The sequence below is a fragment of the Falco rusticolus genome, chromosome 5, assembly GCF_015220075.1.
Source record: "Falco rusticolus isolate bFalRus1 chromosome 5, bFalRus1.pri, whole genome shotgun sequence".
NCBI lineage: Eukaryota > Metazoa > Chordata > Aves > Falconiformes > Falconidae > Falco > Falco rusticolus.
In genome coordinates, this window is record NC_051191.1 from 83,539,471 (window position 1) to 83,554,113 (window position 14,643).

At 46.8% G+C, this 14,643-nt stretch overlaps 1 protein-coding gene across 1 annotated transcript in view; it reads right to left on the reverse strand.

Moving 5' to 3' along the window:
* Window positions 1–13,819, reverse strand: part of LOC119148369 (alpha-2-macroglobulin-like protein 1) — a 29,626-nt gene extending 15,807 nt beyond the window's left edge. Inside the window, 20 exon segments of the mRNA XM_037388413.1 lie at window positions 29–202; window positions 1,400–1,546; window positions 2,083–2,228; window positions 2,690–2,753; window positions 3,654–3,887; window positions 4,691–4,855; window positions 5,595–5,704; window positions 6,817–6,889; window positions 6,892–6,927; window positions 8,172–8,288; window positions 8,663–8,714; window positions 8,716–8,749; window positions 9,333–9,492; window positions 10,012–10,032; window positions 10,342–10,394; window positions 11,084–11,119; window positions 11,122–11,224; window positions 11,569–11,613; window positions 12,855–13,038; window positions 13,661–13,819. Coding sequence (XP_037244310.1) covers window positions 29–202; window positions 1,400–1,546; window positions 2,083–2,228; window positions 2,690–2,753; window positions 3,654–3,887; window positions 4,691–4,855; window positions 5,595–5,704; window positions 6,817–6,889; window positions 6,892–6,927; window positions 8,172–8,288; window positions 8,663–8,714; window positions 8,716–8,749; window positions 9,333–9,492; window positions 10,012–10,032; window positions 10,342–10,394; window positions 11,084–11,119; window positions 11,122–11,224; window positions 11,569–11,613; window positions 12,855–13,038; window positions 13,661–13,728 — 2,022 coding nt within the window. The 5' untranslated portion in view covers window positions 13,729–13,819.
* Window positions 13,820–14,643: the final 824 nt, after the last annotated feature.

A 14,643-nucleotide genomic window follows, 5' to 3' on the forward strand; every position in this document is an offset into this window, starting at 1 on the left:
AAAGTTTAGTGGAAGTGTAGACACTCACCTTAAACAGATTAAAGACGTCAGCGTCACTTTGATACCATGGTGCTCCCATCCGAGTCTTTTTGTGGAGACTGGGCTGCTGGGGCAGACAAGGGTATGCCTCAAAGTCTTCCAAGTGATAAGGGAACCCTCGTCCTCCAACTGTAAAGCTGTCATCAAAGAGCTCCTTATACAGCTGCAATGGAAGAAGAGAGGTCTTCATAAGGAACTGGCCAACCAGCATGTGTATGGGTCAAATATTTAGGCTGTAGCCCTCTATAATTCTTTGTAAAGCTTTGCAGTCAAGGAAGTTGGCGCTGCCCAGTTTATACTAAAGAACGTGAATCCCAAGGAGTGAATGCAGGCGAGTAGCTTTTAGTCTGCAAGACGTTCACTTGTGACAGTTCAAGCCTTTTAACTCTAGGATGCAAGATTAGGATAAAAATGCATGATTCAGTCTGAGCAACGCATTGGCACATCTGACTCACACATTTAATGATGACCACTTTATGTATCTGTTAGTAGATGATGCAAGTGCTCTGTGCTAGAACAGGATTCCTGTAAAACGGAACACCAAATCACACTGTGGGTCCCTACCTACTGGTGCAGGAATTCCCCCTGATTTGGTGAGGCTTCTTTGTAACAAACAGTCTGGCCTGCTATAACTTCACTTACAACTTTGCATGAGGATATACATGTGTATTATCTCTGGTATACATTGTCGAATTCTGTTAGGATTTTCAATTCTTGCAGTATTTTTGTTCTAAGTCTTAAATTCATTCCCCTGAAATACCCAGCTGCTTTAGGGTAAGTTCCTTCAACTCTTCTAGATTCTCAGAATGCACCTGGATGCCAACAAAATCCTGACCACTTTTTACTGGCCACTGTCTGCACCGTGTGCTGGACCCTATCGACTTCTGAAGAACTGCTCGGGTGCTCAGCCTGATCTGTCATATGGTTATAAATCAGCAATGTTTGGGGCAGAGGAGTAGGAGGACCCTAGTGGGGAAAACTTCCATTGCAAAGGTTTAGCCTCACTGCCTGGTGGAAGATGGAAATGCGGAGAGACAGGTGGATGTGAGGAAAGCTGCTAAGCACTTTCCCTGCAAGTGGAAAGCACCAGCATCTCTTTGAAGCTGTTCTCCCTGCCTATCCCTGAAGCACCATGCAGCATCCACCACTCTCCAGGCAGAGACCCACAGTGCAGAGCTGATGCACGAGGAACATGACCACCACATAACTGCTCAGAAGAGGCTGAGGAGGGGGAACGCCAGGGCAGCCACCGAACACTGCAGCCATGTTCCTGGTACGGACTATGGGCTTCCTCCTACCAGCGCATGGAGACAGAAAGCAGGCAGACACTACGGGGGTGGTCACGGCAGGCTGCACTCACTGTTTTTGCTGTCAGGGTGTCATTTTTCTTCAGGAGGACACTCTTGTCAACAGCTTGGACAGAGCACAAGGACCCTGGAGCAGCCTTGAGGTTCAGACTGACTTTTGATCCCGGGACTTCCTCCTTGTGTGAGAAGTCCAGCGCTACCTGCAAAAGCAGACAGGGTCAGGGGCTTAGTGGTAGAGAGTGGGACCCTGTGACTCTTAGGTGTCTAGGCAGCAGAGGAAAAGACAGATAATAAAGTAGGGAAAGGGGCTGAGGTGCCAGCAGACCCTTCTAGAAATCCCTTGGGCAGGTTACATGGGCTGCAGTGTGTACAGCCCAGCCAGAATTCCCCTACCACTACACATCCACTTAGGGAGCTAAGCAGGTAGGCTTCTCTTCTTGTTAGGGAGAACATCAGGGACAGTGTGTTCCCGAGTCAGTCACAGGGAACGGGGGGAGAAAACGCAGTTCGGGGGGGGTCTGGTTTACTCCTTGGGAAAGGCTTGCCAGTGCTGGGGAGGGTGGGACTAGGAAGTCAGGGAGGAAGGTTATTAATGTTTCCCAGCCAAAAATACTGGGCATCTGGTTTGGATGTGTATCCAGCTTACACCACTTGGCTGAGGATAAAACAGGACCAGGAACCACAGCAGGCCAGAGCACATCAATGATGCTGTCACACTTCTTGTGTTTCTACTCACCTGGTGTCTAAAGCACTCTTCCACTTGAAATTCTTCCACATCAGCCACCACCTCCCCATCCAAGAAGACTGCATACACTAGAAGCTTGATGTCAGGCAGGAAGTCATTGCCAATAGTCAGAGTCAATGAGAAGGAGCCCTGCAGATCTGCACGAGATAGCAGCAAAGGAGAGAGGGAAAATATTCCATTAAATCAGCTCAATGGGGTAGGACACACAGTAAGAATCAAAAGAGGGAATTTAATAACTTCTACCTGCAAATAAGAACATCTTACACAGTCACCATCACAGATTACCAATAAACCCAGGTTTAGATAAACAGGCAAGCTACACAAATTCTATATCTTCTCCAAAGGTACAAGCTAGCAGCAAAGTCATAAGGTTGGATAATAGACCAATTAGACAAGGCAAGAGAAGGACAATCACCTAGAAGGGCACTGAACTGATATGAGAGGAGATAGTGTTGGTCTGATGAGGTGGACCACCACTAAGAACTCAGTTCAATAGCTCCCGCCTGTGGATAACAATAAAACCTGCAGAGATTGACACTGGAGAGTGGTCACAGTTTTCTGGGGTGTGTTATGAGACACTTCATGCATTTCTACTCACTCTCATGCTGGATAATTGGCACACGCTTCTCTCCACTGGAAAGGATCTTGCCTTTTGATATCACCTGAAGAGCAAAGAGAAGAGCCAGTCAAGGGCCTGAATTCTGACAGTATGAGGAGAGTGCAAGAAGAACAAGAGAAGCAAGAAGGACGTCGGACAGTTGTTGTCACAGAAGCTTCTCTGGCAGAACATGACCCAAGAGCTCTGTAGCAGAGATGGTGATAGTATAGGTGGAAGTGGACTTTCAAGTCGAACCACCTAACCAAGAGGTGTTGGTTAGGCAATGAGAATGACCGCTTGCAAAGCTGGAGGTACATCTGAAGCTAAGAACAGCTGCTCTTAAGCCCCGTTGATCTCTGATGTTCACATTACTAGGGTAGGGTACTGTTTGATCGTATGAATGAGCCCAGCTGAGTAACCAAGACACTCGTAACCTCTCAGCTAGGCTGTAGTCACACTCTTGCTTCGGCCTCGCTTGAAAGTGGACTTCATCAAAACATGATTATATACCTCTGGAGCACACTGAGGGCTTGTGCAATTTCAAGCATTTTCCTTAAATATACAGGCCAGAGGAGGTCAGCTGCCCCAGAGATTGCCTCTTAGTTCACAGACAGATTGCCCCAGGTGGAAATCTAGGACATACCTGCTGGGCAGAAACCAGGCTAGCCCTGCACTGCCACCCATGTGAGCACAGAGAAATGTAGGGTGAATGGCAGGTATCTATCACGTGAGCTTAGGTCAAGGCACCCCTGACAAAGCAAAGCAAAACAAAGCAGCTGGGGGCTAGAAGCAGGTCCAGGAACTGGAGAACAGGAGGAGGTTTGGGCAGAACAGAACTCACAAACTGACTGACTGGCCTTGGAGTAGCTTACCTTCTCCCATGAGTATACATGTGCTGTGTGAAAAGGGTAAAATGCCAGTAAGCATAATCTTGCCCTGAGATTCAGCTGTCTTCTGTGCTCACCAAGTAATAGAAATCAATGTGGCCTGCTTCAGAGCTGACTTTATTCCAGTCAAGGATATAATCCACTTGCACTTCCTGCTCTTGATCACAGGGCATCACATCATCCCTGGCTTTGATCTCAAGGAAACTGTTGCTCTCAGAGTAGAAAGGTTTCAGCCAGTGGAAGCTATCCTCAACTCCTGCATGACTTTCAGAAGAATCTTGCTCATTGTCATTTCCAAGGTTGTAGGTAGCCTTCAGAGCACAAAAACGTGAGTTGGAAAACATCAGGTAACGCAAGGGATCTTACGTACCAAGTCCTGCCCAACCAAAATTAGGGAACATCACCCTAAACAGACTGGGGTCTTGGGGAAAAGCATCTGGAACAGTAGTTCCGTTCTCTGAGAAATGGATGGCAATAGGAGATCGCACTGCTTGGGCATGGATCCCACATCAGCTGCAGGAATGTAGGTAGTGGGCAGGTGGGTGTACTGCCAGGCTGGTAACAACGAGCTCCAAGTGTAGGAACAGAAATTGTGAGAAGCCGCCAAGTGCTTCAAGTGTGGTATTGAAAGGGAGGTCAAGACCAGCTATCTGCCAGGCTGAGCCTGGACAAGCTATGTGCTGCTGCAGGGCAAGGGTAGCCGCTAGAAGTGGAGTTAAACAGAGACAGGTGTCAACTGCCAGTTCTGTTGAGCCACCTCTAACATATCCCAGAGTGGAGAAAGGGGGGACTTCCTACGAGGAGGTATTCAGATTAACAGATGTTTTTAGTGGAGTCAAAGAAGGTGAGGGGGGATACAAAAGATTAGGATCATGCTCTAGCTCAGGACAGCAGACCACCCTTGGTGACCTTTTGGCTGAACTGTTGCAGCACAGACTCCAACTTCCCTGAGGAGATGGCACTGGAGAGTAATTAAAGATGCTTGTACAGATATAACCAAGTGAGATCAGGAGCCAGAGGAACTGAACTCCGAAACCTCACATTTGTTCCACTTTTTTTTTCTTTCCTCAGTCTACCTTCACTTTATCCTCCTTTTTCTGTGGCTGATGCTCACCTTCAGAGAAACCAGCGTGTTGTTCCAGCTGGTGGTATCCAGTGAGAAGTGAGCTTCTCCATTCTCATCTGTGATTAATGACAGGCGTGTCTCCTCATCATTGATGTCAACTACTAGGTAGACTGTTTCATTTCTGAGGGGAGACTTGCCACTGTGGCAGAACAACTGCAGAGAAGGCGAGGAAGGAGTTAATACCTGTTGTGCCACACTCCAAGGCACTGCCAGTGCTTGGTGTTTCTATCACTGGGCTTCCTCAGCCCTTCTAGCTTTCAGACACATTGGAAGGATCCAAATAGAAGTGTGATAAATGCACAAAACCAACAATGTGCATCTGTTTAGGACTAGAAATACGGTGGTAGCGCAGCCAAATAAGACACCTATATTGGAAGAAAAAGGCGCTTTCCTCGGATTCTGAGCTTTTTCTTGGACAATGCTGCAGGATCCTTGACGATCAGAAACAGCCTAATCTCCAGAAATTTGAGTGTTTCTAGCCCCAGTGGGACAGCTGTCCTAGCATCGCTCGGGGGACTTGAGACAGGAGTGACTGCCAGTGAACTGATACACAAGGCTTTAGTGATTTCTGCCAAGCTACCATGTGCATTTGTCCAAAGGGAATGTTATTTCCCTGATGACACCACCCCCATCCCATATGCCTTTTATTGCACAGACTATATTCAGCAGCTACTCCTGGGGAAGTCTCCAGAGACTGCAGCTGGCCAGAATTCCTGTCCAGGAATACACTAGGTTAGGGTGGGGAGAAGAAATTGCTTCTACAGGAGGCTTCACCCATAGCTGCTGGGTAACAGCAGAGCGGCACCTACTTCCCTCAGGACTGCTGCTTTCTGCCTACAGAAGATTCTATCTATGATGTATTCTCAGCAGAGAAGGGATCCATGGGTGTTACCTTCCCTGTGTATGGCAGTCCACATTTGTAGAATGCATGGAGGTTGATAAACTTTATAGACTTAATTCTCGTCACAGTAAGAATTTCAGCTGTATCCATAACCTTTGCTCCTGGGTGGAGAGATGAGAAATCCGTTAAACCCTAGCAGTGCTCTTAGGGAAACAGAAGACAAGAAGATGCTTCAACACTACCTACAATACCTACAACCTCTAGATTTAGGGGACAAATTTTTTTTTTTTTTTTTAGGATATTGTAGAGGAATTAGAGGACAGTATGAAAAATTTATTTGTAAAAAGGTTGTGATGATTGTTAAAAACACAAGGTATGAAATATTAAGAAAAAAAAAGGGGGAACTGTAGAGGAATGAAGCTGTGTTAATTAACTTTGATAATGTACAGCTGTGGGTCAGATGGAGGAGGAGCAGTGTGGTTTGACCTCTGGAGGAAGGAGATACAGCACAGACAGTAGAATCTGACCAACGGTAAAGCCTTGTTGCAGCCGGATAGTTTGTTTGTGCTGCAACAGGATATGACTCCCTCAACCTTTCTAGGCCCTCTGCTTCATGACATGATGCATCATACCTTATAAGTAAACATTTCTCTCCACTGAAGAGACAGAGAAATTAGATGACTGTATAGTTATAGACAGCTACACTGTAGGTGTCTAAAAGTGGCCTGAAAGATGCCATCCAGACAGTTCAAACAACAGACACCTCTATTTGCTAGAGCTAGGTGCGTATTAACACTGATACTGAAACCTACCTCCTTATAGCCAATATTGTGTCAGACTAAAAGGAAGCAGAATATCATTCCTCACAGCTGGAATGTGCATAAGCAGCCCTGCCTCAGGCTTAGGAAAAGAGAAGGCAGGAGACTGCGGGTAGGGACTACCTGTCAGGATGGTGTACTACAATTAGCAAGGACTGCAAGGGCTTGTTGCAGACTTTTCCATGGCTAGCCAGGGCTTTGCAACCTGGCTGAGAAACAACTTGGTGTCCAGGCAATCACGAAAAGTTATATGTGTGCTAGTGGAGATGAGGGGGTGGAGAGGATTAAGAAAATTTGGTAATAATAGCTGGAAGAGGTACTAGAATAGACACTGCCATTGTGGCAGAAGGCACTTGGGAACCCTCAAGGTACTTTTTCACAAGGAATTTGACTGCCACAGAAAGGCCAAAGAAGTTGCCTCCAGGGAGGAGAACACTTCACATGTTTTGCAGTACCTGTTCCATCTTCCACTACTTCTCCTATCGCAATTATGTAGCTGTCAGTCTCACTTAATTCCAGAGTCTCTTGTCTTTATGGTTAAAAGTAGTGCAGCCATCCCTGTTTGTCTGCAGAGAGAGAGATGTGAACAGAGAGAAAGCTAAACTGTTCCATAGCTGCTGGGCAATCCTAAGAAGTATTTCCAATATCTGTGGAACAGATGGAATCTCCAAAAGCTGTAACTGCAGGAAACCCATCATAGATCCTTAGCCAGAGAAGGAAATCAACATGCTTGGATTAAACTGTCTCTGAAAAAGTGGCAGAAAAAAAAAAAGTGTTTCAGGTAAATCACTAAGGGTTAATTATGCTACAGACAAACCAGGAGACTGGATTAAGCCCCAGGTAACCTCCTCCCTGAGACTATATGGTCCTGACGAATAAAGCCTGCCAGTGTGGCTTCTCAGTCATGGCATCTCTGTGATGAGGCCGTGTTAACAAGGGCATCCAGCCAGTTACAGACTGCAAGAGCTTTCCCGAGCATTAAGGCAGAGACAGGGTACAGCCAGCCTGCCAGAGAGGGGAGGTGGACCACGTGTTTCTAGTTGTGCCTGTTAAGTCTCCACAGAACCTTGCAGGGTCTCTTACATGCCCTGTGAGAGGGAGCTGGCGTTCAGCTGTGTTTTGCACTGCTAAGACAGTGCCGCATTCCAGCTGGCAGACACTTTGCTACTGGGTGTGTTTTAAAAGATGGAGGAGATCCAGCTGGATTTTTTATATTCTGGCTTTGTTGCTGACTGGTCTGACATTTAGGAATATTTTCTTGTGCTTTCAGGCTGAAAGAGCTGCCTCTGAAAGCCATGGAAAACAAAACAAGTGTGGAACTTAACCACAAATGTATAATGAATGCAAATGTGCAGAAAGTGTAACCAGCATTGGACATGATCTCAGACAGGACACTAGCAAGCTTAAGGCGATCCGTTAACTGCATGGATACAGCAAGAAACAGGGCATTAAGCCACAGACAATTTGATACTCTGATAGCCTGTTTATTGGTGGGAGTTGTCACAGGACTGACTAGACCAGTGATCTGATACAATAGGATACAGATCCTTGGGAAAGGATCTGTAATTAAATTACTTACACCGAGCTTACACCTTCTCCTGAAACCTTGAGTCAGATATGGGCAGCTAGAGCAGTAATTCAAGCAATAGAGTCACAGGAAGAGGAATCAATAGTCTGATGAGGTCTAGCAAGTGGGAAGACAGCAGACTAAACAGGTGAGTGTACATCAGAGGTGCATCAAGGCAGGTTAAGGGGACAGACATGCATTTTCAGCAGGCTATACTTTCTACTCTTCTATTTGTTCACCTACCCAGTTGTTTTGTTTCCTTATCTCCATATAATTTGTTAAATTGCCTTCCAAGATCTGGGATAATGCGATAAAAGTAATACTTGTTTTCCCTTGAATGGGCTTCCCATAGGTATACCTGTGTCAAAAGGGGAGAAGAAACATTCACCTGAAGACTGGCCAACTTTCAACAGAGATACAGATCCAGGCCACCCCACCCCTCACTGCAGGGAAGTGGAGCCTGCAAGAGCTTTTGTACCTGTTTGCTCAGGAACTCCAGCTTGTCTCTTAAGCTCAGTTTGCATCTCTCTCCGCCCACTACACCCAGCATCCTAAGCCATCCTTCAGCCTCACAATAAATGACCAATGTGCGAGAAGAAGCCATTCCAGAGAGTGATCTGTCTCCCCCAGCCACAGGGCAGTGCACGAAACATCATACTGGAAGGTCGCTTCTCAGCTGTGGACCATCTGAAGGTGATTGTGGAGTGAAGGCCAAGATCACAACAGTATAATATACTCACTGCCACAGCCCTCAGCTGAAACTCCTTATCTGCTGTAGCATAATGGAGGGTGCTCAATCTTTTATTTCAATTTTTTCAACACTGCGTAGAAGAGAGAAAGATAAGGATGGAGGGAAAAACACTGAGTATGGAGTCCAGATGGGGGTAAAGACAGTAACGACCCCAGTTATTCATCACCATGCTGCAATGGGGATTACTCCCTTCAGCCACACCTCCCTCTATTTGCTGCTACAATTGCACGTAGGACTGTTCTCTACTTCAGCTCAGTCAAGCATAAACATTTTAAGTGACACAGGGTTTTGTCCTTACCCACGTCACCGCAACTGAATGGGACTAAGACGTGATGCTGCTTCCTCCTACAGCGGCAGACTGGAGCGAATAGTAAACCTAGCTTAGAAGAGGGCGGCAATGCACAGCAGAAAGTGCTTGTCACAGGTCCCAGTCACAACTAGAATGAGTTGTCAGACCGCAGCCTCTCCTTTGTACCCGTGCAGCTGCAGAAACCTCCAGCCCAGCATGAGATGTGCACAAAGACCCACCAATCCCTGTCCCCAGACTGCTGTTGTCCCAGGGCAAAAAGTCTGATGAACGCGGCTCCATTGCCCTGCTCTCTTCTCCAGCTACCCACACTGATTTTCTCCCACCTCTGTTGTCCAAGTCTCACCGTATTCTTCAACGCTGAAGGTTTTCTGAGCCATGTATGGTTGCACTGAGATGGCGTACTCCCCAAGGGGTGCTTCAGAGGCCAGGGGGAAGGACAGATCCACAATGCCATGTCTTGGCTTTACATTCAGCCACTTAGCAATACCGTTATATTCAGGATCCTATTTGAGGAAGGACATGCAGAGCCACCAAGTCACAGTGGGAACATGGGTACCTGGCAGGTCCAGACATACTCAGGCACAAGAAGGCACTACGAGGATGAGTAGTAGTAGAGAGGATGCCAGATCACCAGCACATATTCCTTCTCCTCCCCTCCAGTATGTTTTACTGAACTTTGGAATTGCAAAGGTTGCCAAGAACAGTAAAGCTACTGGGAAGTGGTAACATCATGGGAAGGAGATGCAGCTGTGCCGCATCTGCTGAGCACTTAGCCTTGTGCTCTGTGCAGACAAGGTGTTGGGCAAAGCTTCATTACTGTCCTGCCTCTGTCTCAGCTATGTGCATCACAGAGGTGCTGGTTTGAATGAAAAACCCAGGCTGACCAGGTAGAAAAGACTTCAGCTGAACCTGAGCCAGAACCAGAAGCTTATGAGGTTACATCTGTGGCACAACTCTGTCCAGGAATGAAAAGGCACAGTAGGAGACAGACATCTCCCTTTGGTCAGTTCTTTGTCACTTACCTGCAGCCATATCTGGGAATACTGTAAAAACAAGAGGAAAAAAAGCTCAGTTTTGTACAGAGCAAAACAGCATTCATGTGAACCAGTATTAATAATGCTGCCTGATGTGAGCCCCTGACCAAAAATTTCTGCCCCACCCAGACCGCACGTTAGGTCTCCTCCTCCTTCTGTACTAGCTTACGCTGCAATCAGTGGATGAGTGGGTTTTCCTCTCAAAGATCATTTGTTCTTATGGTTTAACAGGCATGAAGGGAGATGAGGCTCTTTCATGAGCTCAGTGTATATCATGCTGAGGCTCCTACTTCCAGGAATGCCCAGGGTGATACTCACCTCATTTTCCATGACCTTAAGGTCCTCATTGAGGTTCACAATTCGAAATTTCACTGGAGATACAAAGAAAAGGATAGTAAAGCGGTCTGCCTACAACATGTCCTTGCACAAATCTGCTTCTCCTTTTCTGTGCTCCAATATTCATGTCTCTTTTGTTTACCTCAAAGGTATTCAGGTCTCTCCCAAACAGCCCTCCCCAATATCTCCACCCCAGAGGATTTTGTCTGGGAGGTTTATATGCAGCTGTGGGCTTTAGAAACTTGCTGCCTCTACCTGGGAAGATTACAATGATCTGCTAAACAGTGGGGTTGGTCTGTCTGCAGTTTGTTCATGTTGTGAAGACTGTGGAGTACCTCTGTATTTCTACAGCTTGGAATGTCGCTCCAGGCTTTACTCAAATATTAACAACAGTCTCCGAAAAACAAAAAGAGATTGTCCCATGTCCCGGAGAGTCTTGGCTTTCCTTTTAGGTCTCACTAGAGATACTTAACCAAAACAAGACCCAGGAGCAGCAGGCTGGACATTTGGTGCAGCACAACTCAGAGATGTCACATCTTGACTCACACTGTTCCTGGATGACAGACATCTAAACACAGATGTTCCTGGAACATCTCATAACAGATCTGCTTTCTTTCATCTCCAACAAGCTTAACTTTTTGCACTTGGTGAAATCTTCCCCCCAGATGTGGCTCCTACCTTGACCCTTCCCTCCCCATTCCTTTATGCCACCTTCTTGCCTTACCTGTTTCTCCAGGTTTGTATAAGCCCTTGTCTGTACCAGAATTACATTCTTCTGGGGCATGACCAGAACCTTCTTGCGACCCTCAAAGAGCACATTGTCCCCACTGTGGATCAGGACATGCAAAAAAACCACCTCCTCTGGCTGTCAGGTTAAAAAAAAAACCAAAACAAACAAAAACCTGTCTGAAACTACAGGTAGCTCAAAGGAGAAACAGAGGCATCTCCTACCAAAACCTCTGACTTTCCACTTCTCCCTTCCCCTCCTTTGACTTAGCTGTCTCCCTAGTTATAGTCTTCTTTGTGCTCCCCAGTTTCCTCCTTCTCTTTTCTTTGCCTCTCTTCTTGTCATGTTTGCCACTTTCCACATTTTTCTCCCCTTCACTATCTTTCCCATCCTGCATCTCCAACATTAACATGGCTCAGACACAAGAAAGGCTGAATCCCTCTAGTTTGTAAGAGGATAGGTAGCCAAGAGAGGTGTCTTACGTGTGATGTAGAATCATCTCTTTCCCTGGGAATGAACTCTGGCACCTATGTTGATTGATAAAAGAAAATGGAAAACAAATTCATCAGAGACTTACATCTTAACCCAGATACAAGACATCATCTCACTGTTAAAAAAATCCCTGAACTTCAGAGTCCAAATTCCACCATATGACTGTCTCTAACCAGCTTGTCATTATAGGGAAAAGTAGCCACTGCCTGACTTTTGTACATGAACCTAAGAGCGAACCAACCGACACGTCATTCTCCCACTTCACATAAATGTGAGATTTTTAGGAAACCAAGAAAAAAAATAGGGAAGTGAGATCTGGAGCTGACCAAGACTGTAATGGGAGATGAGTTACCAGGCAAACCCAGGACATCTCAGTATCAGAAGGACCAAGATCACCAGCGGAAAGGCTCTTTTTGCCAACAGCAGATTTCCCTGGCTTTCCAAAGCCAGGACTTGTTCTCTCCTGAGGGCCGGCACCAAACAGTTAATAACTGTCTTTTTGATGCAGGAACCAGAAGTGACTTGTGTTGTGCTGAATCTGCAGGACAATGACAACCAGGGCCTAGGCACAGTGACTTTGTATGGTGCTGAGGAAGACAGAGGCAGTTTGTATACCCTCAGCACCAGACACATCTCCATGGGTCTCCAGAAATGTAACTGAAGGTCCTGTAGTCATGCCCCAGCCTCAGTGTGTCTAATTAAGCTAACTAGAGCAGCAAAGTTGCAGTGACAGGAATTCAAGCCGCCCAAGAAGTGTCCAGACTGCCTAGGTGAAATTCAATTCATTGTGGGTCCAGTGCCATCACCATCCAACACAGCTAAATTAAAGCAAGCTCAATGCAATCAAAGTATGCAGGCTGCAGCTACACTTTGCTATATAGATGCAGCTTTAGAACAGCATAGTCCTCTTGGAGCAGAGGGAAAGCCTTCTGAGGAAACGAGGATGAAAAGAATATATTCCCAAGGCATTGACTTGCACTCTCATATACAAGCATTTTTAGGGACTAAACACTGATTAAACTGAAAGTCAATGTTTCCTAACAGGCCTCAAGTAGGATGAAATGAGCTGTTATGGATCAAAAGAACAGGGTTTTATCCACACAGGAAAGATTCCCCACTTTGCTAGGCTCCAGGACACCGCTGGTTTTTGCCTGGCACTGTTTTTTTGCAACCCACAGCAAGGCAAAGGACACTGCACCCAGAAAAGTACCGGACTCCTGTCTGAAGTGAAGGTGAAAGTATCTGCTGTCAAATCAGCAGCCACAGCTACACTCACCTGGAAGGTGATGCACTGAAAAGTGCCTGGCCTCTCCACATCGTGTTCCACCAGTGTGTGATTCTGAGTTGTCATCTGCAAGGTGACAGCCAGGTGGACATCCTCAGTTAGGGAGCTGAGGTGAATGCAGAGCTTCTCCTTTTGGGAATGGGGAATGACAGCAGGGAACACCACAATATAGTGACTAGAAGAGAGCAGGTGTTTGAAAACAATTCAGAGGCTGAGGTGGGCAAGCCAGAATCCATCTCTGCTGCTTTCATGAAGAGGCAGACCAAGGGTCAGAAGTGTCTGCAGTGGAGGAGCTATAGTGCAGCTCCCTTTCCATACCAAAACGCAGCAACATGCCCAGTGTGGAACTAGAGAGCTCCTGATACCTGTCACCACCTCGCCACCAGCCAGGACACAAGTGCCCATTGTGCAATACTCCAACTGCAAGTACACAGAGCAAGGCTGTGTAAGGAATGAAGCAAAAGACTCAGTGGCTGAAGCGTAAGGCTTCAGTCCTCCCACCAGATTTCACACCCATCAGCACAGGATGAACAGAGGCAAATCCTGTGGCTTCTGCAGCTTTGTGGTGCATGCAGTGCAGTGCCTGGACAAGGAGATACCAGGGTCTTCACCTGCAGTGGTGCTGGACACCCAGTGCTACAACAGGACTCAGCAGGAGCTGCTTCTGCTCAGCCTCCTTAAGAACAAGGCCCCCCCACTGTTCAGCTCTGTGATGCTAAACAGTGCAGCACCAGCACCAGCCTTCAACGACAGTCCTTTCCATCAAGCCCCCCAAAAGCAAAAGGAGATAAGCTCACGGTTCCAGGCTTGCTGCAGCTGCAACTGGGAATAGGGTCAGGGCTAAGAGGAGCACTGGTGCTCCCATTGCTTGGGCTGGGACAGGCAGCTCACAAGATCCACACAGGAGTACAGAATTGCCTGTAACGATGGGCTGGAGCAATCCTAAATACCCTCGTCAGATGCTCCTAAGTCCAAAGCAGGGGGGAGTCAATACATGGAGGTAGTATCTCTTCCAGGCTAATGACATCAGCTAATATTTACTTGCTTCCACCAACAGCAGAGTAAAGGCCACACAGCACAGTTGTCCACCCACATCTACATTGAGATGGTATTCCAAGCCATGGGGTGCCAGAGCACTGTGGGGTGGAGATATGGTGTGGGTGACCTCTAACTGAGGCTAAAGGGGACTTGAGAGAAAAACTCATCTCAGCTGTGGCTGGTTTGGGTCCTGACTGTAGCATCCAATGACAGCCAAAGCTGCACACCAGCTACTGTCCTCAGCTTGTAAAAGCAACTTCAGTACTCTCTCTGTGCATAGAATCAAAGAATCATTTAGGTTGGAAAAGACCTTTGAGATCATAAAGTCCAACTGTTAACTTGGGAGTGTCAAGTCCACCACTAAACCATGTCACCAAGCACCGCATCTATGCTTTTTTTTGTACCTCCAGGGATGGCGATTCCACCACCTCCCTGGGCAGCCTGTTCCAGCACTTGACCACCCTTTCAGTGAAGACATCTTTCCTAATATCCAGTCTAAACCTCCCCTGGCCCAGCTTGAGGCTCTTTCCTCTTGTCCTGTCACTTGTTAGGAGACATTAGTGATTAATTAGCATCATTAGTGATCTTCCCCTCATCCAGTATTTAATCAGAGCTTGGAGTAAAAACCTCTCAATTTACCTCCATTCCCAGTATCACTACCTTTGTCCACCCAACCATCCAGCTATGTCTGGTCCTCCTGGATATAGAACCTTCTCCAGAGCTGCTCCTGCCACCTACTGCC